This window comes from Heptranchias perlo, chromosome 13 (assembly GCF_035084215.1).
Source record: "Heptranchias perlo isolate sHepPer1 chromosome 13, sHepPer1.hap1, whole genome shotgun sequence".
Lineage (NCBI taxonomy): Eukaryota > Metazoa > Chordata > Chondrichthyes > Hexanchiformes > Hexanchidae > Heptranchias > Heptranchias perlo.
Window position 1 is genome coordinate 17,612,853 of NC_090337.1, and position 27,682 is coordinate 17,640,534.

Sequence of the window (27,682 nt, forward strand, 5' to 3'; positions counted from 1 at the left end):
AAAAAACCTGAAACACTGGACAAGAAATTGTTATGCTAATTTGGTCATATCAAGATGCGTGGTAAATGGCTGGGATAGCAGTGTAGACCACTGGCCTGATATGGGCCAACATCCAAGCGAGTTTTACTTCATTGCAGGGCATCCTGGAGAAAGTGTCAGCTGCGTTAGCTTCTGCAAACCTTCCCCCGCTTCAGGAGAGGTTCAAGGGAAATAAAAGAAGTAGAGTCAACGAGCAGAAAAGAATGAAGCTGACTGACAGCAAAAGTATTCTTCAATGTAAGTCTACTCACTCATTCAGGCTGCTGTTATGGTTCGTGTGACTCTGTCAGATAATTTTTTTACATAGAATTACATAGAATGTACAGCACAGAAACAGGCCATTTTCTGTGGTCCATGCCAGTGTTTATGCTCCACAATAACAGACTATTCCAAGAAGAGTCCTGCATAAATGCTGGAAAGGATGATGAGCATTCCTGTGTGTTAATAAAAGCATTCTTACCTTTTACTTCAAATCACGTTAATATTAAAGTTTTCTTCAGACCCAAGGTATTATCATTACTGAAAGTGCAAAGCATTTAGTTTGAAATAAGTATAAATTTTATTTAGGCATCCTGGTCTCTTAAAGGATATATCACTATCTGGAATTAAAAAATAAGTTTTGTGTTGTCTAAAGACGGATGCATTGAATATGATTGAGCAACTTTAACATACACAGTGCAGTCAACCTGCAGTTAGAGCTTTGATATTAATGCCTCTCTGTTTTATGCAAAGGACATAAGAACATAAGAAATAGGAGCAGGAGTAGGCCATATGGCCACTTGAGTTTGCTCCACCATTCAATAAGATCAAGGCTGATCTTCTACCTCAACTCCATTTTCCTGCCCCATTCCCATATCCCTTGATATGAGCAGGCCAATGGAAAAAGACATTAAACTCCCCCTCTTGCTAAAGTTACATTCGGCCTAGATCAAGAGGAGTATTTTTTTCTATTTGTTCTAGTGCTTTTCCTGGAACTTGCAGCAGCATAATTTGCAAGTAGAGATACTCCAAAGTGGCAAGCAGTCATCTCTGGATTCTCGGCTGAGATCAGATTTATTGTAGCCAAAGCACAAAGAAAACATCAGGGCTGTAGAAAATTAATTAAGGCCACCTGTGCTCTTCACTCGCTTTTACTTGTGGCGTTACACATGGTGTGTAATTTGAGGAACTATTTTTTGAAATAAAGAAAACAATTTTACTGTCAAGAATAAGCATATTTTTTGTAGGGGGGCTTTATGGGAACAAGCAACTCTCTACATTCAAACCTATGACTCTGTGTACATGAAGGCTTTCCAAACTCCTTCGTTAACCAGTTGATAAAGCCAGCGGCTAGGAGAAAAATCTTTTCTTTGAAGACTAAGTTGCAACTTGTGTTCAAAGTGCTGATAAGATCATTGGCAATGCATCAATGTATTCTTAAATGAGAAACAGGGAATTTAATAATGAGAACTGTTACAACCTTTCTCCTGCAAGCACACTGGAAAACAAAACAAAAAATTGTTTACAAAAGTCAGTTGAATTATTCTACAAATAGAACTCTCAGACATTGAGCCTATAATCCAATGAAAAAAAAATTCTCAAAGCTAGCTTTGAATCTCATTAAGCTAGCATTGCAGGTAGGAGGTCAGGGATGTAAGAACACTTGGACTGATAGACTAATAAGTCTTGTAAATAATATTAAGCAAAGGGTACCAGATGATCCTCAACCCCTTCACCTTAACTCCTCATCAAAGTACCATCTGAAAGTTTATTGTCCACTTCTAGGGAAGTATTAGATGTCTAGATTTGGCTTGCTTGAACTGTCTTACATCAACTGATTCAAATTATATTAACATTTATATTGCACATAAGCTACTGAGTGAATGAGTTAACCTCTTCTTGCCAAAGTCATCAAAGATGAAGTTCGACCATGAAATGAACGACTAACATTTCTTTATTAACACATTAATATTAATACAATTAGCAGTATCATGATATTAAACAGCAAGAGTACTCAAGGTATTTAGGTAGATATTATTAACCTTCAGAATTAATGTCTGAGGTTACAAAGGAAGTTTAAGTGCATCAAAGTAACTCAGCATCAGCTGGGCTCTACTTATTACAAGCTGATATTATGCCCAATGTAAAGATTGATGTAATGCTAACCAGGTTAGTTTAGATTAGGTTCTGGGTATAGCTGATAAGTTAATAGTTTTCAATTGCCAGTCCATTAGATATATTAAAAATCTAATTAGTTCAGATTATTGCTGATAAACTCACTGCTTTAGTAAATATTTCTGTATCTTACACAACTTCATCTATAGTAAAGTTGGGGTGGAGGTCTCACTCCTCCAGAATGCTCAGATCCATCTCTGGGATATCAGCATGATGAATCTCCATCTGTCATCATAATAGTTCAGTATTTCAGCTTTCTTCCAATGTCAGTTCTTTACTGGTAGTACAAACTTTGCTTCTTTTCTCAGAAATGTAACTCTTACATACAAATGGTACACTAAATTATTTGCCTATCTTTGGCTAGTGGAATTTTTATGTCTCCTCTAACCTCTCTCTCAAAAGCCTTCTATTTTCTTTCTCTGTGACTTCTCTGATTAACTTCTTGCTGATCTCTCGGCAACCTTTCTCCAGTGTTTTATGTCAATAACACCACGTTTTATATCTTTGATTGTCGAAGCAAAACTCTATTTTCTACCTATTCATATACACCTTATGGTAAGGATTCCCTTATTAGACAGGTACATGTGAAGTACTTATAATAAGCACATTTTTCATTCCTTGAGAAAGCCAGATCTGCCCATTAGTTGCAAACTTTTTACCTTGCCTGGCTTTAAATAAATGTGGTAAGACAATCTAGATAAGGATTAGGTCGCACCCAGGTATACTTGTCAAAACTTCTTTCATTTTGACTGGATTTAAATCATGACACAAAACAGTTCCAGATAAGGATGACTTTGCTATTGGTCACCCCAGGCACTTCTTATCTTAACATAACCCTCCATTCAACCTTGACAAGCTTTGGTATACCTAGCTACAGCCGCTAATTGGAACCAGATGAAAACTGTGAAAGATCCTTTAGTTCTCACGGTAGCCATGGTTCTTAGCATTAACACTTTCTGTTTTCATAGAGTTCAGCAGTATTGGTGCAAACACCAGTGTAGAATTTCCAGGTGCGTTCTCCCAATCCCCCATCCTTTCTCTGGGATTTCTGCCAATCTTCTGCTTAAGTTACAGTAGGAGATTGGGAAAACCCCCATGGAAATTCCAACCCACCATTTTAGGACCCTTGTGGGCATCTTGGGGCACTTTTCCTTCAGAAACTAGCTTTTTCCTTAATGCCATACATTGTAGGCTGTCCATAAGGATGAAAGGGTTGAGATTCTTGTGTGCATTATTTTAACTGAGTAGTTACTCCACTTAAAATAAATGACTTCATTAAAATATTGTATGATTATAAATACCTGGCCCCTTATTAATATGCAGACCATCCCTATATCTATGAAGCTGTGCTGCAGTCTGATCAAGAAAACTTCACTGACTACAAATATCTGCATCAGTCTCCTGGTCAGGGTAAAGATCATGAATGCATTAATGTGGAGATGGTCATTGTGATTATGGAAGCCTGCTCCAAACTCTGATGCAGAGTTTCACTGCATCTATAAAAGTATCCTAGAGCATTAATGTGGATGTCCTCACTATGTTATCAAAGTCAGTTACACTCTTATTTGGAAATCCTCTCTCTGCTCCAATCTGAAGTAGCGATTCCGCCTGTCACTGTCAATGTGTACTCCAGTCTCACTGAAGAAGTATCACTGCGACTATGAATATTCTGTTCAATGCTAATTAAGGTTCCTCTTCAGTACTAATATAGATAGCCAGATCATCTATGTGAGGTCATCCATTTTGGATCAAAAAAGGACAGAACGGGGTACTTTCTAAATGGTAAAAAGTTAAAAACAGTGGATGTCCAAACGGACTTAGGGGTTCAGGTTCATAGATCATTGAAGTGTCATGAACAGGTGCAGAAAATAAACAAGAAAGCAAATGGAATGTTGGCCTTTATATCTAGAGGACTGGAGTACAAGGGGGCAGAAATTATGCTGCAGCTATACAAAACCCTGGTTAGACCGCACCTAGAGTACTGTGAGCAGTTCTGGGCACCGTACCTTCGGAAGGACATATTGGCCTTGGAGGGAGTGCAGCGTAGGTTTACTAGAATGATACCCGGACTTCAAGGGTTAAGTTACGAGGAGAGATTACACAAATTGGGGTTGTATTCTCTAGAGTTTCGAAGGTTAAGGGGTGATCTGATCGAAGTTTATAAGACATTAAGGGGAACAGATAGGGTGAATAGAGAGAAACTATTTCCGCTGGTTGGGGATTTTAGGAGTAGGGGGCACAGTCTAAAAATTAGAGCCAGACCTTTCAGGAGTGAGATTAGAAAACGTTTCTACACACAAAGGGTTGTAGAAGTTTGGAACTCTCTTCCGCAAACAGCAATTGATACTAGCTCAATTGCTAAATTTAAATGTGAGATAGATAGTTTTTTGGCAACCAAAGGTATTAAGGGATATGGGCCAAAGGCAGGTATATGGAGTTAGATCACAGATCAGCCATGATCTTATCAAATGGCAGAGCAGACACGAGGGGCTGAATGGCCTACTCCTGTTCCTATGTTCCTATTATATATTAAATTCAGTACATGGGGTGCACATTTAATTGAAAACTCAGTATCAGTGCCCGCAGTATCTGTTACTCTTTTAGGTAGTGTTGTAATAGGTATTTTCAATGTTGAAGGTGTATTGCTGTGTGACACACAATAACAGCTACTTTATACTGAACAGATATCATGCTATGAGTGCACAATATTGCCATTGAGTTCCCACAAATTTCTCAAAGTGCTTTCTGAAATTTTTTTTCATGACCATTTTTTCTCAGTAACTGAAATTTCTAATCTCCAAAATAATATTTCACAATAACATGATTATATTTATCCACTGAATTTTCTTTTAATGCCGTCATTAAAGTTTTTAACTGGATGGCCTCAAGCTCTCCCAAAAGCTGGCACCTAAACTTAATATTTTCATCCTGAGTTATGACACAGTGAGCTAAATTTAAATTGTACAGTCTGAGCATGTTCAGTGTGCCTAATTTCCCAGGATGCATCAGTACAGTTCAGTGAGCTGTACTAATGAATATTTTTCTCTAGCTTATAGCACTTTCTGCTCAGTAGCTTTTCTTCAAATAATAATAATACAGAGAGTGAGCGGGTATTCAAAGGAGAAAGGGTAGGAGTAGTGGTGGGAGTGAGGGGATGGTAGGAACAGGAATGCTTAGTGGGAAGGTGAAGGAGTAGTGTATGTGATAGGAGCAGGGGTTGAGGAAGCTCGAACAATTGGGAGAGGGGAAGGGATGGGAAGGAGCTACAAGGGTCATATTTCCTCCACAACCTCCACCCCAAATGCAGCCTGTATGTTGGTATGTTGGTGTCTCCTTTTTCCATTACACGGTGTCATATCCACCACCTTTCCACCCCTGAAAGGAAACAAGAAAAGAAGAAAAAGTCAGAAAGGGAGAAGCAGAAGACAACAGAGATAGAAACAAAAAGAAGAGATAAAGGGAGAGAAGCAGAAGACAAAATAAGAGACAGACAGAAGCAGAGGAGGTAAGACAGCGAGACAAAGTAAAGGCAGAAATAGATAAGAGACTGACCGTATTCTCTGACTTATGGGCCTGGAAATTCGTTTGTGCCTGCATGCGAGAGTGAACCAAGAGGCATCAACAACCGTCCCACCTAAACCGATGGGCGTGAATACCATACGACATTGGTCCTCCTGCATCATCAGGAGGCGACCGGAGTAATGCGGGCACAAGTCGTGCCCTAAGAGGCAGTTTACTGGTCATGGGCAGGAGCAAAATCGTTTGCAGTGCAAGCTCCGACGGATTTCTGCCCAATATGGCAGAAGAGTCTTGCAACAGGTGGAGGGGGCGAGAAGTGTCCAATCATGATGCTCCAGCCATTATGAGTGTGGGGCAGGCTTGATGGACCAGCTGGTCTTATCCTGTCCATCAATTTCATATGTTCGTATCATAGGTAGAGACACTCAGTGAGTGTTTTAGTCTCATATGGAGATCCCCAATAAGATTATGAATATCTCTGGAACGAAGTATCTATCCATCTATCTATATGTCTACCTGTCTGTTTGTCTGTCCATCTATATCTACCTATCTATCTGTCTGTCGATTCATCTACCTATCTATCTATCTACCTCTGTCTATCTATCTCCATTATTTTGTCTGACATGCCACATTTCAGTGTCACATGTTTTTACATCTGCAATTTTTTTCTGTTGATTGGTTGAAATTTCATGTTTATGAACAGCAAAAAATCATTACTGATCAGGTAGGAAACATTTCAAATCAGCAAGCAGCAAACAGCAGTAAAAACCAACAGTCATGAAGTTTAAAAAATTACAAATCAAAAATGAGCAATCAGCAATAGCTAACAAATAAAAGGCAAAAAACAACTGTTGCCATATCAAAGCAAATCACAGTAACTTCATATAGGCTTATTTAAAAAGGCAATATCTACTTATTTTTTTGTAGAGAGAGGGAGAGAAAAAGTATGAGAAAAAGAGTCCGAGACATTGGCTTAGAAATTGGCAGGCTGGTGCGAACTTGGTGCAGGGGACATTCCCTGCACTGGAATGGGTAGGCCCAAGGCACACCCGATATTGGGCCTTGGGCCTCATTCACATGAGGCCAGCGAGCTGCAGATGCCTGCTGGGTGTTCCCAGACAGCTCGCCAGCGAAGATAATTTCAATTTCGGGCCACTGTGTCATCAACAGAGGCCCTCAGATAGGTCCTGGGAGAGTGGGGAAAGTGATCGGGGTGGGTGATCTGGAGAGGGAGTGATGTGATCGGAAGGGAGATGACCTGGAAGGATGGATGGGGAGGCAGTGATCAGGAAGGAGGTGGGGCAGCGATCAGGAGGGAGTGGGGGGCCAGCGATTGAGAGAGGGCAATCAGAATATGGCTGAGTGGGAGCCAGCAAAAGTCTTCCGCACTGCAGTGGAGTTGGGAGGAGCACTCAAGTAAGCATTTTAAAAACAAACTTTTGGTAGTGGCCTGCAGCAGTCCTTAAGGCCTGCTGGTTAGGCCGCACGTAGACCATGTTTTCCTGAACACAACCGACCCTGTTTCAGGCGTGGGCCCTCAACACCTCTTTCTCTGCCTTTAGCAATATGGCAGGCGGCACATTTCCAGTGCGTAATGAGTGTGTGTGTCCTGCCTGCCATATTGGATGCTTAGGCACCCGTTTTACATCTGAAGAACAGGCGTGGCCCCATCAAATATCTAGACCATTCATTTGCAGATGAGAAAGTTTGTGACAGCCATATTGAAAGAAAAAAGAGAGAGCAACAGAAAGAGTGGAAGACTAAGAGAAAGACAGAAAGAAGGAGCTAGAAAGAATTTGAGAGTGAGAAACCAACAGACAGTTAACGGAAGAGGGACAAACATTTTATCTACACTTTCTTGTGAGCAATGTCACTGGAGTTCAACTAGTGACTATAAATATATGACCCTGCCTAATGTGAAGATGCTCAATATGATTACCAGAATCTGCTTCAATTTCATGTGGCGAGTGACACTACAGCAATGGAATATGTACTTCAGCCTCATACAGAGATCCTCACTGTGAATATCTGCTCCCGTATCAGGTAAAGAAGGGTCAATTTTAACCCTGCCTACCTGGCGAGAAATATGTGAATGGAGGGTTAAAATTGTGTTTGAGAACTTCCCCCAACGTTCCTGAACTGTTTACAACTGTACACTTATGTTTTAACAGTTCCTTGTGGGCCAGAAAAAGCAGGAGTGCTCCTCCTGACCCCACAAGAAAACCTTGAACCTCCCCTGCCCTGGGCTTTCTTCCTCCCCCTGACCGTGATCGTTCCCGACCTCCCCCTTCCTGACTTACCTAGCCAGGGACCGTTTCCATGGGTCTCTGGTGGTGCCCTGCTGCTGTGCAGTTTCCCATTCTTCCTCAATGGCCTCCACGTCATTCCCGGCAGAAATCAGCATCGGGAGATGCAAATGAGGCACAGGAGTTAAAGCCTCCCGGGCCTCATGCTCCAGTGAACTGGATGGGTCACTGCCAGCTTCGGCCCCTGTGCCCCGATTCCCAGCCCATGTTAAAATCAACCCCAGAGTCACACTGTCACTACAAATGTTTACACACAATTACATTGAAAAATGTCGCATATTTCACAGATATGCTGTGTGAAGATGATAAAGGAAATTTGACCTGCGGTGAGGAAAACAATGCTGCTGTCACCCAGGGTACAGAGATTGTGGGCAGTCATAAAGTTTGTTAAATTTCTAGCAATAAAAATAATGACCTTACCAATCCACACCATGTAACAATTTATTGTGTAACTTTACAAGTGCAAGTAACATTTTACTTTCAAAAACAATCACACACTAAAATAATCTTGGTTAACATGCTGTGCTAGCAGAGTGCTGCCATTAACATAACAAGTCACTTTATTTTTCTAAAAGGACAATTGACATGTACATGAATTCTTTAGTTGGTTATCGTTTTGGAGACCATTCTGCTGCTTAGGAATGATTGATTTTGTACTTATTGAGACAATGGCTCATTATCTCAGTGCAGTGATGGCTTTCTTCACTGTCACAACTATCTATCCCATCCATACATCCAAGAACTAGCCTCCTAGCATCTCTCCCAATGAGAATGGGAAATTCTAACTAGCTTGGGAACCCAGTTTTGCGTTTGCACCCAACACATGGGGGAAAGGTGTGGGTGGGGAAATGGAATACTGAACCATTTCCTATATAACATGGATTTTATTTCTATTCACGACTCTCTCACGATTTACACAATCACCCACATTAATGGAAAAACAAAATAATGGGGTGCTCAATGTAAGAAGGTAGGAATGAGAAGTGGCCATCCAGCTTATGATTAAAGGATTTTGTTGGGAATGCAAAGATTTGAAGGCTAGTATTTAGGTAAAATGTTTAAAACTATGGAAGTGCGGGAGCTTGAGAACAGCAGTTGACCTTCCAATATGTAATATAAACAATGTCTGGTCTATATAGCCTTTGTTGCCGAACTAAACTGAAGTGAGCAATGAGAAACACTGCAGAAGACAAGACAGCTACATGAGACATTTGGGAACAGTCTATATTTTCCTTAAAAATGTATAAAATTAACAATACAATTTTGGAATGCTTGTAAACAAACTTTTTTTGTTGGAGCTGGCTAAAGATTTTCAATGTCTTGTTTATTCCTCTGCTTTTAAAAAAAACAACTTCTGGCTAGAGGTTTCCATGTGGCGAGTCTCCACATTTACAATCAAATATTTCCATATGTTTTTCACAGTTGATAATACACAATGATTTTTAAAGATTTAAACATTACATTTTAATACTTACATTTTGAAATATATTTTATAAAATTGGAATATATCTTTACATATATTGTAGCTTATATGTTGGTAGAAATATATGAAGATAGATCCATGCATTTCTTTTTAATTATTTTCGGTATAAATCTTGCTGGTTTGGGTTTCAATCTGAATGCATTTTTTCCCGTTCCCTTTTCTTAACTGTTTTGTCTGTGTGATGCTCCCTCTGAAGTTAAACATCAGTTAATTCTTGGCTGTAGTGAGAGAGTTAACTGTTCCATTAGTTTCATGAATTTCATTAGGTGAATTAGGAAAGAGCTACCATCAGCAGATGTGTCTAACTCCATTTGGGAGTCAGAGAGCTTTACACTCACAATCACAGCAGAGCAGCCGTTTTAGATCTCAATGCAACTATTTTAATACTGTGTAATCTTTTAAAAAACTTTTCTCAATATATTGTATCATTTGGCAAATTTGGCAAGCTAACCAACCAAGGGTTCATTGGCGTTTCATCCTCAATTAGTTTCCTCCATTTTATTTCTCTCAAATGGCTGTCATCAAAAGGCCAGACTTCAATGTTGATCCTTAATTAATCGATGCCCCTTTCAACCATCGTCGGATGCTGCTGACTCTGCTTCCTCGGAGGAGCTGCTGTTGTGGATTCTCCCATCACTCTTCATGCTGGTGAAGGTCTTCTTGAAGGCCTCCATCATGGCATGTGCTAGTTTTTTGGCTTCAAGCTTGCTCCCGCATTCCACTGCATGGCAATCCATCTGGTAGGACAAATCGTCATTGATCTCCCTGTAAAGCCATGCAAAGATGTTAGTGCTGACATTGTGATCTGCTGTGCAGTAGGCAATGCGTGCCACCTGGAAGGTATCCATATGGACTGCTGCCTCCCTCTTTGCATCCAAGTGGTGGAGACGGACTTGGAAAGGGCGTATCTCTAAAATGGCGTTGGGTGATGATATGTCTTCATGATCCAGCGTGTGCTTCTCCCACAACTCAATGACGGACCTTTCGGTGCACCCTGATGTAAATTGTGGCCCCCTCGTTACCACCTTTCCTAAGTACCTAACCTGTGAATGAGAAAAGAATAAAATGCAATCACTAGAATGGCCAGGTACAGTGGGATGATAAGAGACTAAAAGGAAACATGAACGTAATATTTTTAGTGATAATAATTCAATTTTCTAGCTGTTATCTAAAAATAACCATAAAAGTTCACACGGTACAGCAAAGTCAAACGCACGCTTGAGGAAAATGAATGACCAGAAGCACACTGGGCACAGTCAACACATCATTAGGATCTGGGCTCCACTTTTGATCTCTTTACCTGAAAGGGGAATCCTATGCTGAAAGGGGAATTCTATTTTTCAACAGCAATAGGGCGGGCGGGAGGGAGACCAAAATAAACTGACCACCAACTTCCTGCCTGAGGCCCACCCATTGTCATTTTTGAGCAGGCCTCAATTTAGGCAGCTAGCACTCATCGGAAATAGGCAGGACCCTCATTATTTTGAATGCAAATTGGGGTCCTATGGCATATTTATGACCTTAATGCCATTTTGATGCAGTTAAGCACAACTCCCATACATTGCTGAACCAGCCCACTACACAGAGCAGGAAATAACCAGAACCGGCTTCCATTAAACGGATTTCTGGAAGGAGCTCCGAGAATAATAAAAAATAATTGTTTTGGCACTTTTTGGGTAGCAGGCTGAGTATAATTTCTCTCCCTGCATCTCGCTGCTAGTCCTCCCCCCATTTAATAATGCATCCATCACCACCCCCCCCGCCACCCCCTGAGTGACCCCATCATCTCCTTTAATCCCTTGGCGCAGGCCTGTTTTCTGTGGATGGCTTGTCAGATTTCACTCCGCCTCCCACAAAATTGGTGAGCTGCCTATCAGCACTCGGAACACTTTGGCAGCTCACCAGCTGGATGCAAGTGAGGACAGACCATCAAAATGTTTTGAGCCTCGTTGGCATTGTGATCACTCTCCTCATTGTCTGCCTGATGTACGCTGAAGATGAAAATCGACTCTGTGATCCCTGGATGCTCCAATCTTAATAGGACATGACAACTTGCTCGAATGTTCGGGGTCAGAATGTTAGCATACCGAAGGCCAAATATGTCCTGAGTTCCATTAACACTCATGCTACGAGATGACAGAGACAATGGTCCAAGTTAGCTTGTTCTGTAGGAAAGTGCCTCTAGCAATTAAAAAAAGTATATATTTCCCATTTCTTTTTATTCTTTCCAGCTTTTTCTTTGCCATTCTCTTTATTTACGTTTTTCCAATTTTTTCCCCTGGCTCTTCTCATTGTTGATCTCCAGTTTACTCTACAAGAACTTTAATCAAAGGAGATTTCCACATAAATTTCAGGGTCAATTCTGTTTTTGTCACTTAAAAAATTTGTAAACTTTAAAATTTTTACAGGTAGTATTCAGCCTGCAGGCCTCACATTATGCCTTATGCAGACCCTTCAGTTAGGGCCAACTGTCCAGGTATGTGCTGCCGGTGAGGAACCTTGCCTGTCAGTCACATATTATACCATACCATACTAACCTGATGTGACTGAATAGAGTACATAATCACCTCAGATTGGACAATCTTGCAAAGCATCAGGCACCAGGTGGACCATAAAGGTAGGAGCACTTGGTACCATATGACAAACATACACCTACATACTGTGAATAATAGGAAGCTATTAAGAGGGCCCATGTAAAGATCCAAGGGGATCTTAACGGAGTCCCAGGAGACCCTGCAGAAGGTCTAGGGACATAGGTTAGTTAGAGGAAGCTAGAGAAGTTAAAAAGCAGGACCTCAAAAGAAGTAATCTCTGGATTGCTCCCAGTGCCACACGTTAGTGAGTAGAGAAATAGAAAGATAAGGCAGATTAATGCATGGCTAGAGACATGATGCAAGAGGGAGGGCTTCAGATTCTTGGGACATTGGGACCAGTTCTGGGGCAGGAGGGACCTGTTCAAGAAAGATGGGTTGCACCTCAACAGAGCTGGGAACAAAGTCCTCATGGGGAGGTTCACTAGTGCTGTGGGTGAGGGTTTAAACTAATTTAGCAGGGGGATTGGCACCAGGATGTAGCATTGGAAAGGAGAAACAAGGTGCACAAAGGATTGGGAGAGACAGATAGCACTAGACTATGAAATAGTACAGTATTAGGTGGGATCAGACTGAGACAGAATACAAGAAGGTCTAAGATAGGTTTAGAGTGCATGTATGTAAACGCATGAAGAATAGTAAATAAGGTTGGTGAGCTGCAGGCGCAAATAGCCACATGGGAATATGATATGATGGCGATAACGGAGACCTGGCTCAAAAAAGAACAGGAATGAATACTAAATATTCCTGGATACAGGTGTTCAGAAAAGAAAGGGAAGGAAAAAAAGGAAGGGTGGTGGCGGCAGTATTGATTAAGGAGAATATTGCAGTGCTTGAGAGAAAGGATGTCCTTGAGGGGTCAAGGACGGAATCTATTTGCTTAGAGTTAAGAAACAATAGAGGCACCATTACACTACTGGGTGTATTCTAAAGGCCACCAACTTCACCTGGACCTGCACCTAAAGTGCTGTAAGCTGCAGGTCTATGGACCCCCGGTGCTAGAAGGTGGGATTAGAATGGGCACCTGGTTGTTCTTAGAGCTGGCGCGGACACGATGGGCCGAATGACCCTCTTCTGTGCTGTAACTTTTCTATGGTTCTATGGTTCTAGTGGGAAGGATATAGAGGAACAAATTTGCAGGGAAATTACAGAGAGGTGCAAGAACTATAGAGTAGTGATAATGGGGGACTTCAGTTATCCTAATATAGACTGGCATAAAGGGCAAAGGGGGGGAAGAATTTCTGAAGTATGTTCAGGAGAACTTTCTTGATCAATATGTTTCCAGCCCAACAAGGAAGGAGCCATTGCTGGATCTGGTTCTGGGAAATGAGGTGGGCCAAGTGGAGAAAGTATCAATGGTGGAACATTTAGGGAACAGTGATTATAATATCATAAGGTTTAGATTAGTTATGGAAAAGGACAAGGAGCAATCTAGAGTAAAAATACTTAAATGGAGGAGGGCCATTTTCAGTGGGTTAAGAATGGACCTGGCCTGGGTAAATTGGAATCAAAGATTGACAAAACAATAATCGAACAATGAGCGACCTTTAAAGAGGAGATGATTCGGGTACAGTCTAGGTACATTCCCACGAGGGGGAAAGGTGGAGCCACCAAAGCCAGAGCTCCCTGGATGACAAAAGAGATAGAGAGTAAGATGAAGCAGAAAAAGGGGGTGTATGACAGATGTCAGGTTGATAACACAAGTGAGAACCAGGCAGAATATAGAAAGTGCAGAGGAGAAGTGAAAAAGGAAATAAGAAGGGCAAAGAAAGAGTATGGGAATAGACTGGCGGCTAACATAAAAGGGAATCCAAAAGTCTTTTATAGGTATATAAATAGTAAACGGGTAGTAAGAGGAGGGGCGTGGCCAGTTAGGGACCAAAAAGGAGATCTGCGCATAGAGGCAGTGGGCATAGCTGAGTTACTAAATGAGTACTTTACATCTGTCTTTACTAAAGAAGAAGATACTGCCAAAGTCACAGTAAAAGAGGAGGTGGTTGAGATACTGGATGGGCTAAAAATTGAGAAAGAGGCACTAGAAAGGCTGGCTGTACTTAAAGTAGATAAATTACCCGGTCCTGATGGGATGCATCCTAGGTTGCTGAGGGAAGTAAGGGTGGAAATTGCAGAGCTGCTGGCCATAATCTTCCAAACATCCTTAGGGGTGGTGCCAGAGGACTGGATAATTGCAAATGTTACACGCTTGTTCAAAAAAGGCTGTAAGGATAAACCCGGTAACTACAGGCCAGCCAGTCTAACCTTGGTGGTGGGGAAGCTTTTAGAAATGATAATCCAGGACAAAATTAATAGTCACTCAGACAAGTGCGGATTAATAAAGGAAAGCCAGCATGGATTTGTTAAAGGCAAATTGTGTTTAACTAACTTGATTGAGTTTTTTGAAGAGGTAACAGAGAGGGTTGATGAGGGCAATGCAGTTGATGTTGTGTATACGGACTTTCAAAAGGCATGTGATAAAGTGCCACGTAACAGGCTTGTCAGCAATAAAAGGGGCAGTGGCAGCATGGATACGAAATTGGCTAAGTGACAGGAAACAGAGAGTACTGGTGAATGGTTGTTTTTTGGACTGGTGTTCCCCAGGGGTCGGTACTAGGACCACTGCTTTTTTTGACAAATATTAATGACGCGGACTTGGGTGTACAGGGCACAATTTCAAAATTTGCAGATGACACAAAACTTGGAAGTGTAGTAAACAGTGAGGAGGATAGTAAAAGACTTCAAGAGGACATAGACAGGCTGGTGGAATGGGCGGACACATGGCAGATGAAATTTAACACAGAGAATTGCGAAGTGATATATTTTGGCAGGTAGAATGAGAAGATGCAATATAAACCAAATGGTACAATTCTAAAGGTGGTGCAGGAACAGAGAGACCTGGGGGTATATGTGCACAAATCTTTGAAGGTGGCAGGACAGGTTGAGAAAGCGGTTATAAAAGCATACAGGATCCTGGGCTTTATAAGTAGAGGCATAGAGTACAAAAGCAAGGAAGTTATGTTGAACCTTTATAAAACAATGGTTTGGCCACAGCTGGAGTATTGTGTCCAATTCTGGGCACCACACTTTAGGTAGGATGTGAAGGCCTTAGAAGGGTGCAGAAAAGATTTACTAGAAAGATTCCAGGGATGAGGGACTTCAGTTACGTGGATAGACTGGAGGAGCTGGGATTGTTCTCCTTAGAACAGAGAAGGTTAAGGGGAGATTTGATAGAAATGTTCAAAATCATGAAGGGTTTAGATAAAGTAAATAAAGATAAACTGTTCCCATTGGCGGAAGGGTCGAGAACCAGAGGACACAGATTTAAGGTGATTGGCAAAAGAACCAAAGGCGACATGAGGAAAAACATTTTTACACAGCGAGTAGTTATGATCTGGAATGTGCTACCTGAAAGGGTGGTGGAAGCAGATTCAATCGTGGCTTTCAAAAAGGAATTGGATAAATACTTGAAGGGAAAAAATTTGCAGGGCTATGGGGAAAGAGTGGGGGAATGGGACTAACTGGATTGCTCTTACAAAGAGTCAGCACGGGCTCAATGGGCCAAATGGCCTCCTTCTGTCCTGTAACTATTCTATGATTCTGTGATCCTAGGTCTTCCTGTCATGGACTTAACCTCACCAAGAATCATAATCCAAAAGGCAGGATCAAATATGCAACTCCCTCGCAACCTTTCCAACATGTATCAGGCACGTTTGGGTTCATATACAAGCACTTTCAGTGGTTCACACTAAATCGTGATCAGGAGAAGGAAAGCTGGCTGATTTCCCCCTTTATCCTGAGAGAATTGAGGCTAACCGTAGTGATTCTAATGGTCCCTGGGTGAGATCAGCTAACTCAGCACAGACCAGATTTTGAACCCTGTTTAGAACATTTATGGTCTGTATAGTTTCAGTGCCATATTACATGGTATGCTTGCCCATGCAGCCATCACAGGAGGCATCAACATTGCACTTTTAAAAGCATAAAGAATAAAATTGCAATATTTAGTAATGTCTAACAGATGGCTAAGCTATTTGTCTCATACTGAAAAACACTTGGCAAGCAAATACAAATTGTCTCTGGTTGCTGTACGTGCATTCAACTTCACTTAGCCCTTAAGGATAGCTCTGACATATACAGATGTCTGTTGTCTTTGTCCTGAACTTTAAGTCAACAAACTAGACCAAACAGATTAATCTTCCAGCTTTTCATCCACCGTAGATCCCAAACATTTTTCCAAAATGTGAATGCCTGACATTTTTTGCAATTTTAGTATCACAGACATGGTTCAAACTCTTGAATCAGAAACATTTGCAGTCTCTATGAAACCAACCATTTGGAAATCTGCAGCAGCTCAGTATTTTTTAAACTTCAAATACTTCCTTCCCCTGAACAAGTTTTCTACATTGGGTATACTCGCTGCTAGGGCTCACATTTGTCTACAACTCAGGGTAAGTCAGGAGAACAAACATTAAATTCTAATTTGTTTTTAAAGTTACAAAGCATGCAAAACACAAACTTAGAATTTTATTTGTAGAATTGAACGCAATCAATCATTGCTATTTATGGGTATAATATAAATCAAATCCAGCTTTGCAAAGAATTCTGTAAACCAAATTCACTTTTAATTATTTTTTTTAAAGTGGATTTTCTTTTCATTCTTCCTTTAATACTATAATGGGTTGGGGGGCTAAGCCCGTCATGGTCCCCTATGCTGCTTTGTGATAACACCAACAAAATAAACTTCCACCCTGAGGTAGGGGAGGTCCTAGTTCACTGCATGATCACCATATTACTATAGACAAGCTGCATCCATTTTATCCACTCTTGGTGGTGAAAGGTACACTCAAAATGTACCTCAGCGCTTATTATGCTGCAGTCATACCTCAGGAGCGCTACATGTTTCATGCAGTGCTCCATATTCTATAACAATCGATTTGGGCAGCCCACTGTACAATTCTAATATCCAGTTGATCAATACTTGGTTTCACACAGCAATACACTTTGCTGATCGTAGTTAAACAGAATAGATTTTATTGATTTTACTCACTGAGAATCAACAGTCCAGGGGTACTAACATTAGAAATGGCATAAGTATGTTAGATAAAATGATACACAAGATAAAAGCATTAGGCTTAAGTGTTAGAAATACAAATGAACAATTTTCTTCTATTTGGTTGCTTGGAGACCTGAGCTATCTAAATGATCAAAGGCATGACAGTTAGCATCAAAGAGTGGCTCTTTCCCCATTTTCAAGACATGTCATTGAGTTGACAGGCATGTCTCCATTTCTTGCCATATTGGCTTAGCAAGTTTTTCCTTTTTATTCCCTCAAGTTTCATGGTTGCTGTTGTTGCTCTGGATTTGATTTTAGCATCAAGATAAGTCAATCCAGCTCTAACTGGTATTCCCATGAGCAGTTAAAATCTTTCCTGCTTGTGAAACAGGGAAGAAAATCACTTCTATTCTGATCCTTACAACCAAACATCTATTGATCACTATAATTTAGGGCAAACACATTAGTACTAATAGAGTATGGATTTGAAAAGTAAGTAAAATGTTATCTATGCAGCTGCATGATCACTACAAGTGGTGATGGCAAAACTGGATTCAAGTTTAATACCCATGATAATTTGCATAATCTGATGTCCTTCTCCAACTAGATGTCTCAATTTCTTCAATTCAGCCTTGACTGTAACCTCAGATTCACCTCAGATCATGGTTGGCGACCTTATCCACATAGGTGTTCAGGTCACTAAATGGGTACATTGGCTCTACTCCGGAATCATATGTACCTATAAACATGCTGTCTGCCATAGCTCCCACATGCAGTGTTCCCCCAACCCCCACTAGCTATCTTGCCTGATCCATGGTGACTGGCTAAAGAAATGTAAAAGTTAAAAAGCAAATTAAAAATAGAAAAAAACCTCATGAGAGCTCCCACAATAGCTTAATGGGTAAAGGCATTGCCCAATGTGGTACTAAGCCATACAGACCAGAGGGTCGTAGAGTCAATTCCTGTTCTCTGCTCAATTAGCTGATCTCAAGCAGGACAGAACCCACAATGCCCATATCTTGAAGGGAATCATGCATCATGCATTTGTTCCAGGGTGACAACAAATGTAATGGTTGGCACTTCAAGATTACCAACTAGAAATGTGGTTCATGACATCGCAATGCAATCCCACGCCCCTCGGCAAAGAGCCTACATTGAAGTACATGAAAGAGGCAGGAAGCTCAATTCAATAGACATTTGGCATTTTAGAACAACAATCCCAAAGTTTGGACTGCATCTGCTGTGCTCTGATATGCCCAAGAGAGAATCGGCAGTGATGTTCTGCAGGCTGCACAATGTAGCCATGGAAGGAGACATAAGCTTGTTTCTGAATTAGAAACAACAACTAGCCAAGACTCAAGAACAGAAGGAAGATGAGAAGCTGCTAGCAGAAGAGCCAGTGAAATACTTTTTGAAATGTAGTCACTGTTTTTTTGTAGAAAAACAGTGCAGCCAATTTGTGCACAGCAGGGTCCCACAAACAACAATGAGATAAATGATAAATTAGTCTGTTCTGGTGGTGTTGATTAAGGAATAAATCATGACCAGCACACCAAGAGAACTCAATTGCTCTTCTTCAAATAGTGTCACGGGATCTATTTCATCCAATGAAGTAGGCAGACAGGACCTCAGCTGAATGTCTCATCCGATAATGCAGCATTCCTTCAGTACTACATGAAGTGTCAGCCTAGATTAGGGCTTAAATCCATGACCCTCTGACTCAGAGGCAAGAGTGCTGCCACTGAGCCATGGAGTTAGTCATGCATAACCTGTCTTCATTAACCCAAATGTGTTTCAGCTTTGGTTATACAAGTTAATTGTCTTTACACTGTTGGATACAGTTACTCCATAGCTAGTTCCTCCAATTACATCTTTGACACCCATCGTTTAAACAAAAATATTTAAAACAACCAATAGCAAGGGACAATATTCTAAATGATGTTAAAATGAATAATTATCTGTAATGGTCTGATTTTTAAAAAAGTAGAGATATCTTCACCCTGTCTTTACAAGGGCCCTGATAGTGAGACTCCCTGTTTTCGATTTGTCCTTTTACAACAAACAGCACAAAACTATGTGACATTTCAGCAGTTTCTGGCCTTGTCCCTGGCTCTCCCAAGTTTAATCCACTAAGCACTTCCATATGCTTTTGTACATGTGCTGACAATTACTAGCTGTATAAAATTTACTTCTGGAATACATTTAGTTTTCTAACCATGAAATAAATGTGGGAAGAATGTGGGATTTTTTGAGCAGTGGTTATATATTAATAGTTTCTTGCTGTGCCTACTGCCATTGATCCCACCATTTCCCTATAAAAAATAGTTTGGTGCATATCTTTTTTAAAACGATATCTTTAAATGGCACTTTACTACTAAACCAATTTTGTTATTTTAGATTTATTGTTATCACAATTTGTTATCACAAAAATTGGCCATGTGATTATTACATTTTTAAAAGAGCATTCCATACTAGTCAGTCTAGACCATTAAAGCCCTCCTTTGAAGCATTGTTTCTCAAAGTCATATAGGGAGCATGCAAACCTGTGTGTTTCTGTGCATAGGGGGAACACTTCTGCTCATGTGAATTCTCTATTCATGAGCAAACCATGAACATAGCTGTGACAATTGAAGCATTTTTTCTTGGTTTCTTTAATTCTGTTACAGTATCTAACAGGATAAAAACAGAAATCATGTCCCAGCTTAACTCAATACGTTGTTATAACAAGTATGGGTTACTTGCCGGACAGTTACTTTAGGGAGGACCCAAGCCACTCAATTCAAATACAATCGTGCTATGTGATTTGTTCAGATTGGCACCTTTTTGAGTTTAATAGACAGCTCTTAAATTCCGCTTGGCTCCAGTTACTGTTTTGGAGACATTTATCAGTCTGGGTTTTTCACATCACTGAGACGATCTGGAGTTTTTGAAGTAAGATTTGAAGTGTATCTGCCCGAAAGTTTGAAGAATGCTAACGAGACAGATACATCCATAGCCAATGAAAAGATAAAATGAAAACTACATATAAAAAATAATTAAAATTTAGCTGGTGATACTGGTGGTAGGAAAAATTTGACTTGATAAATATAAGAGCATCATACAACATTAAATTGGCTGAAGTGTAATTTTTCCTATTGTGTATTGATACCGGATCACTTGGGTACAGTTTGAAGGGTTAGCTACTATGTTATGTATGTATAATGTGAATAAAAGCCTAAAGGTGGAGTGCTGAGTCACTATAAAAATAGAAAAAGTGGGTCGAATTTGGATTGGGTGGATGTGGGTGCAGAGTTGTCATGGCTAGCAGCAAGCCAGAAAGCTGCTGGAAAACATGTAAATAAAATTATATTTTGGAAACCTCTTGCCTCTGAGTTCATTCTAGAAGAATCCATAATGTATCAGGTGCAGCAGTAGTGCAGCAAATGAGAAGAGCTGGTACACTCTGACAACCAAGAAATTATCACATGGATAATTGGGCCATACACAGTAGAATGAGCAATTCCAAATAAACAGCTTGGTTTGGAAATTAATAAAGTTATTCATTTTAACTAAATATTAATACAAAATATACAGTGCATTATAATCATGCATACATGATACTCCAATGAAATTATGAGAAAACATTATTGACAAAGCAAATTCCATTTCTGGTTTATAAAAGTCACATAATTGCTGAGCTGAGTTCGAAGGAGCTTCCACGGGGCCTGTGATAACTGGCTGTAAATGCACTCTCCGAGTTCCAATGTCAGTTGCACACCTGTGCAATTGAAGCCAAGGCTTCACATATAATTCTGGATTAGAGACGAGTATCATAATATAGTCATGAATTCAGATCCCACTGTGACAAGTTGTGAAACTGAAATCAATAAATTTGGTAATTTATGGGCCAGCGCTAGAAAAATGACCATGAAAGCTCCTGGATTGTCACTAATGCCCTTCAGGGAAGGGAACTAGCCACCTCTACCCAGCCTGGCTTACACGTGACTCAAGTCCACACTACGTGGTTGACTCTTAATGCCCGCTGAAGTGGGCTAGCCAACCACTCAGTTGTCAGAACAACTAGGGTTGGACAATAAATGCAGCCTTGCCAGCGTTGTCCACATTTCGAGAATGAATAAAAATAAAATCCACCTGTGGACTGGAGGCTTATGAAGTTTCATACCCTTCAGGGAAGGTACATGCCTGATTGACTGCAGAGTATGTGATTAAGTTCATATGGCTAAAGCCACACTTGCACTCAGCATCATATCACTGTTGCAGTTAATTAGTGGTTTAACTTCCTTGGGGTAATTAGATGCAGCATCATCTTTGAAGTCATGATAAACATTTTTTATCATTCCAATGGACAAATTGAATTCTTTTATGCAGGGATTCCAATTGTTCCTTGTCCTACTCAATAGACATACCAGTAATCCAGATATAGCACAGTTATCTCGGCAATAACAGAATTGTACTGTGATATTGACTGTTCCAGTTCTCAAGTGGCAAGTAGATTAACAAGCTGGAAAGAAACTGTTGATGTTGAAGCTATCATGTTTTCTATTACAGACTAAATGGATATTTTTCAGCTGCAATTTATGCTTCTGGTGTTCTTTACCTGGTTTCATCTTTAAAGTCTCGTATGATTCGTATGTTATGTCTCAGTAGCTTGTCTGCATACCTAAGTATGGCATCTCACTGCTGCAGTAACTTAGAAAAGAGAGAGACAATTCATAAAGGCATCACATATTATATCTAAATCTTGGATGAATTCAGAAGATTGCAGTCCTGTCAACAGTTCATTGTATGTAGCTCTGTCTTTGCTTTGTCTCCTCTTGTTTTCTGAAGCAGCAAGGAAATGAACACAATTGCCTCAAATTTATTCAGCACACACTGATTCCTAACATATGTCCAGTTTTATTTAGTTATAACTCCAGGTTTTCAGCACATTCTCACAATTCTTTTGGTTGAGTGGTGAACAGCTGTAGTTTATCCGTAAATGTCTGTAAATGGGTAGAAACCACTCACTTCATTGATAGCATCTCCAACTGCTAATTCCATCCTGTGATTGAGATAATGGCGTATTACGATGTCTGGATATTTAGCTCGAAGGCACTGACCAACGTCTACTTTCCTACCAAACATTGCATGAACACTGTCACTGGCAAATACAAATAAATTGCTCTTCAAAGATGTGTCAGCAAATCCATGACCATCAAGATACTCAACTAAGCTCTCTATGATAGTTTCTGATTTCTGATCAAGGATGTCCAATAGATCCAAGAACATGTGGCGAGACATTGTTTTCTCAGCATTATATCTAAGTTGTACCACTAGAACAGTTTTGTTGTAGATTCAGCCATTAAAATGATTACAACAACAACAACTTGCATTTATATAGCACCTTTAACATAGCAAAATGTCCAAAGGCGCTGCACAGGAGCGATTTTCAAACAAAATTTGCCACCGAGCCACATAAGGAGATATTAGGACAGGTGACCAAAAGCTTGGTCAAAGAGGTAGGTTTTAAGGAGCATCTTAAAGGAGGAGAGAGAGGTAGGGAGGTTTAGAGAGGGAATTCCAGAGCTTAGGGCCTAAGCAGCTGAAGGCACAGCCGCCAATAGTGGAGCGATTAAAATCGGGGATGCGCAAGAGGCAAGAATTGGAGGTGCGCAGAGATCTCAGAAGGTTGTAGGGCTGGAGGAGGTTACAGAGCTAAAGAAGGGCGAAGCCATGGAGGGATTTGAAACCACTATTCAGATCATGCTGGACTAGTTGAACTGCAGGAAATAAATGGACATGATCTTAGAACTGGACTGCACTTGTGTTACAGTACAACAGATATCAATGACCATATTGCCAAGGAGATGCAAAAGAAAATCTACGATCAGATTAAAACAGTTCAAGGTAAGGTATCCATTCCTGGCTAGGTAGTGAACAGTGTGGATAACCTTTGTGGTCCAGATGCTTGCATTCTACTCACAACTTTCACCATCATTTCTTTTTTTTATTTTCCTCCAGAATATTGACTGTTGTCTTGTTGGCCATTGAACTTTTGTGTTTTGATATCCTCTTTCTCAGAAACCATGAGAATCTCTTGCATTCATGCAACGTGAAATTGTCACCTCTCATTCTCGAGTTTTAATTGCTACAATTCATTCTGTACTACAGGCCTCACACCCTATATTCTTGATTCGACAGGCATCGTTCTTCAGTATCAGTAGTACACACATCAGTGGCTTTAATATCATCATCAACTACTCTTCTCTAAACTCTGCTGCTTTCCTTTCTCTGCCATTTTATCTAACCCCCTTGGATAGTATGCACTACATGCATGCACATTGGCATGTGACAGTGTTACCAATGCCATGTAAGTGCAGCCAACCACTGAATTGTGATAGTAGTTTATGGCCTGGCACAGCACACTCAGCCCTACTTGGAGCCAGCCTGTCACCAACGTTTGTAAAATTAGAATAGATGGCATTGATGTACAGAGCATAATTAACTGTTTTAATAAGGCAAAAGGAAAGGACATGGGACATACAGTTCATCCTGATTTTTAGAGAAAGGTACAGGAACAACATTCCTGAGCGTTCTGGCATCATTACAGATTTGCGGTTCAGGATAAGTACCTGCCACTGACAGCATTACAAGGGCTACCTTTCCATTAACATTCATTTTGTTTAGTTTTATTTTTGACGATTTCTGAAAAGGTTTGCTTAAAAAATGAGTGCTGATTACTTGGATTTAGTTAATTTACAGTTGAATTGAAAAGATTGGTGAAGCATCTTTAACTAATGAACTGCACCAGATCCTAGACTCTCACTGCCAGGTTCAGCAAATCTCTGACTGAAAAAAACGCAAACAAGAATACAAAAAAATGGAATGAGTGGAAATATGTACTAGTTAATGAAATTTGAGGGACAATTTTCCCCCGCGAACAACCAGGTCAAAAATGATCTAGTATTTTGTTATCAGGTAATAATTGCCTAGTGGCCATTTCAAGTTTGCCAGGGCAAAGTGAAAACAAACAGATGCATAATCAGACATTGCCCCCTTGAAAGGTTAAAACATGTGGACATCAAGCGAATCTGCTGAAACAGTGTTCTGTGGAAATTCTATGCTTGCAAGCTTCCACTGACCCTGCTCAGAATTCTTTGTATGACTTTTTGAAAGAGGTAATGATGATAAGACTCTTACTTTCAAATTTATATTTTTGATGCATTTTAGTGAAGGATGTCAGTGCTGGGGAATGGAATACATTTCTACTTTGGGCACTCAGGTTCGGTTCAAAGCATTCTCATTTCCTATACCATTCAACCTTATGACCTTTTCTAATTGAGAGTGACAATTTAACGTCTGGACAGTTTTTGTGTCGTCCAGCAATCAATAGGAACTGGATTGAGACTGCTCAAACCCATTTCAAGTAGAAGCTGCCAGACACAGGAGACTTTCATCCCATCAGGCTGAGCTGGATTTTAACCCAGGTTCCAGATGTGAAAGGACAATGTGCTAACTCACTGTGCTTTCCAATCATCTCTCCAGACTTCTAAAAAAACCAGCCCTGATGTTGAGACTGCCTGAAAGGTTGGAGCATTAACAGTTGTCCCTGGGCTAGATAGGGGAAGAAAATCAGCCAGGGTTCCCAATCCTGATTGCTATCCAGTAACTCCTGCAAGGAAGTACATGTATGGAGGTCAGTTGAAAACAGGATTGGGCCTCCAGGGTTAAATAGCCTGCTGAAACTCACAGTCCAGACGCACACCTAAAGAAAGGCTACTTGGCCAAGGTATCAGAGGAGTGTCAATACCAATAGAAGCTTATTCCAGCGTGAGTTAATCTTCAGGAGGGATGGGGGGGGGGGGGGGAGGTAAAAAAAAGTAAATAAAAGGGGAACCTGATGGTGGTGATCTGGTTTGGATTTTCATCTGACATCGGGCTGTGATAATGACGGAAAGTGTACTCCCTGCCCCTGCCAGCACCGTGGTAAATTTTCCTGCTCGGCTGCCCAAACTTTGACTGTCCCACTAGATCTAAATGATGGTGGGGGCGTAAAGCTAGGGAAACCAGCTGATTTTCTTATATTCCTTCTCATGTGTTAGCCATGGCTCAGTGGTAGCACTCTCACCTCTGAGTCGGAAGGTTGTAGGTTCACAGTCCCACTCCAAGGACTTAAACACATAATGTAGGCTGACATTTCAGTACGGGGGGTGCTGCACTGTCGGTAAGTGCTGTCTTTCAAATGAGATGTTAAACTGAGGCCCTGTCTGGCCTCTTCAGAGTGCCCCTTTAAATATCCCTAGTTACTTACTTTACCACCCACTTTCTTTCACTGAGCAGCTGCCCTGATTGTTGCTGTCAAAGTTGCAGCGGGGTCCTATCTGCATGATACGACCTCTATTCTAAGATTTACATAGTGTTGCCGCTTGGTGCAGGCAGAAGCCTGGACAGCTTAGATCCTTCCGGCAATTAAAATGGCAGCGGAGACAATGGAGGTGCGAACAAGACGGTAAGTATTGCACCGCTATTTTCAGTTTCTAAATGCCCTGTTGGCACCAGGCAAAGCAGATGAAAATAGGCCTCCTTACATCTTCTTGGAGTGCCTGCAGCTCATGAAGAGCCTCTCTTTTCAATACTACAAAAAATTTTTGGGGTGCTTCTGTCCCTCGGGGATAGGGCGGGAGAGTGGAGTTGAGGTAGAAGATCAGCCATGATTTTATTGGATGGCGGAGCAGGCTCGAGGGGCCGAATGGCCTATTCCTATCCCTACTTCTTATGTTCTTATGTCTCCTTTAAGCTATCCTCCTGCTTTGTCTGGCACTGCAGTGAGTGTCTTACTGAAGTGCCATCAACTTTTCTTCATTGCAGAGACAAACATCACTATGTGATGGAGATCCCACTGACAGCCCAACCTGCATGAAGAATTCGGGCCGATGTAGGAAAATGGGTCATGTTAATGGTGGGGTTGGAGTGGCAATTGGAAGTCATGCCCCGGCAGTGAATCTGCCCTTGAGAAAATCCAGCCCTTTCTCTTTAAACTAATAGTTCAAGGATAGTTCATTACTATTCATTAGATTTAAGACTAAAACTAGTGTCAGTGCCTTGGTGGAGCAGTATCTTCAAATTTGCCCTTGCACCCCTGGCTTGTAGGTCTAAATCTAGATCAAAATGATGCAATGAAATTCTCCTGTCTCTGATGCCATGTTTATTCCAGTTCCTGTTGGCTGAAAGTCCACACAAAACTAGCCTGAATTTTGACCACAAATGGCACCAAATGCTCAGCTTCACGCAGACAGGAAAAAAGGCCAATGTGGATAATTCATAGTGGTGGAATGCATTGAGGTCATTAAGAGGCATAGTGGGTTAACACAACATATTTTCACCTCTGGAACTTGTGTTCAAATTTAGTCCAAACTGATGGAATGAAACTTTGTTGTAAAGATCTTACTCAAAATGAGTTTGGACTGACTCCTTCCAGTTCCAATTAGGCATGAATCCACAAGACACAATAAGCATCATTCAGGGCAAATTGGCATTAAATTGATAGTTGCATTTAAAGGCCAAAGGATGTCTGCTTTCGGAAATGGGAAAAGTCACATTGGTGCGGTAGGCTTTAAGGCACATTTGACATTCTTCACTTTAATGAACATAAAATTGATCAAAAGGAAAAAATACATTTTATCTAAAACAGACAGTTCTCTCACAGTTCAGCATGCTTGTAAAGTTTACAACCAGACAGAGAAGACTGACCAGTTTCCATTCCAAACAGGCCAGTATTCATTCTGAAATTCTTGAGGGAGCTGGGTTGCGCAATGTATTGCAGCACTGTTCTTTCAGTTCTAGGATTTGAACTGAAATGTAGCCTAGACTAGGAGAGTGTTGCGAAATGATAATTCTCTTTAACAGCTGGTCAGTGTCGAGCAGTCTCTGTTCCCAATGGACACCAGCCAACAAGACCAAATTGCCTGCAGATATTACACATTCTTTGGACCCTCATTTTGGCTGTAGAGTCTGAAAGCATGAGATATAGAAGTGATAAGCTGGGAGATTGGAGAAACAGCCTCTTCTGTGATTTGAACTGATGCTTATTGTCAGAGCAATGCAGAAAAACCAGAAAATGAGAGAAATGCTTAGCAGCCCAGTCAGCATTTGAAAGAGAAAGTTAGTTTAATGTTTTGGGTGAGGTGTTTTAACTGCAGCTCTGCTGAAAGCCCCTGCCTGAAACATGAACCTATCTTTTTCTTACAGATACTAACTATCCTGCTGTGTATTTCCAGCATTTTGAGTTTTAGTTCAGATTTTCAGCAGCGCTAATGTTTTTCCTTTACTGAGGTCAATACAGGAAAGTCTCTGCTTTGTATCTGACCAGCCCTTGATATAAAAGTGCTGAATGTATTCATGGGGTTACAAATATCAGTCTATCACTGGTTGCTTTAAAGGTGCGATGTTACCTTTGCAGGCAACTTTTGGGCAAGCCCAGTTCCTGGCAAAAGCAGGGTTGTGAGTTAGTTTTTATTAGCAGCAGGGTGGACAATGAAATCTTCAATGCTGATTAAATATC

At 40.8% G+C, this 27,682-nt stretch overlaps 1 protein-coding gene across 1 annotated transcript in view; it reads right to left on the minus strand.

Moving 5' to 3' along the window:
• Window positions 1-8,445: 8,445 nt before the first annotated feature.
• pid1 (phosphotyrosine interaction domain containing 1) overlaps window positions 8,446-27,682 on the minus strand; it is a 93,193-nt gene continuing 73,956 nt past the window's right edge. The window contains exon 3 of the mRNA XM_067995063.1: window positions 8,446-10,544. Coding sequence (XP_067851164.1) covers window positions 10,071-10,544 — 474 coding nt within the window. The 3' untranslated portion in view covers window positions 8,446-10,070. The remainder of the gene's footprint in view (window positions 10,545-27,682) is intronic.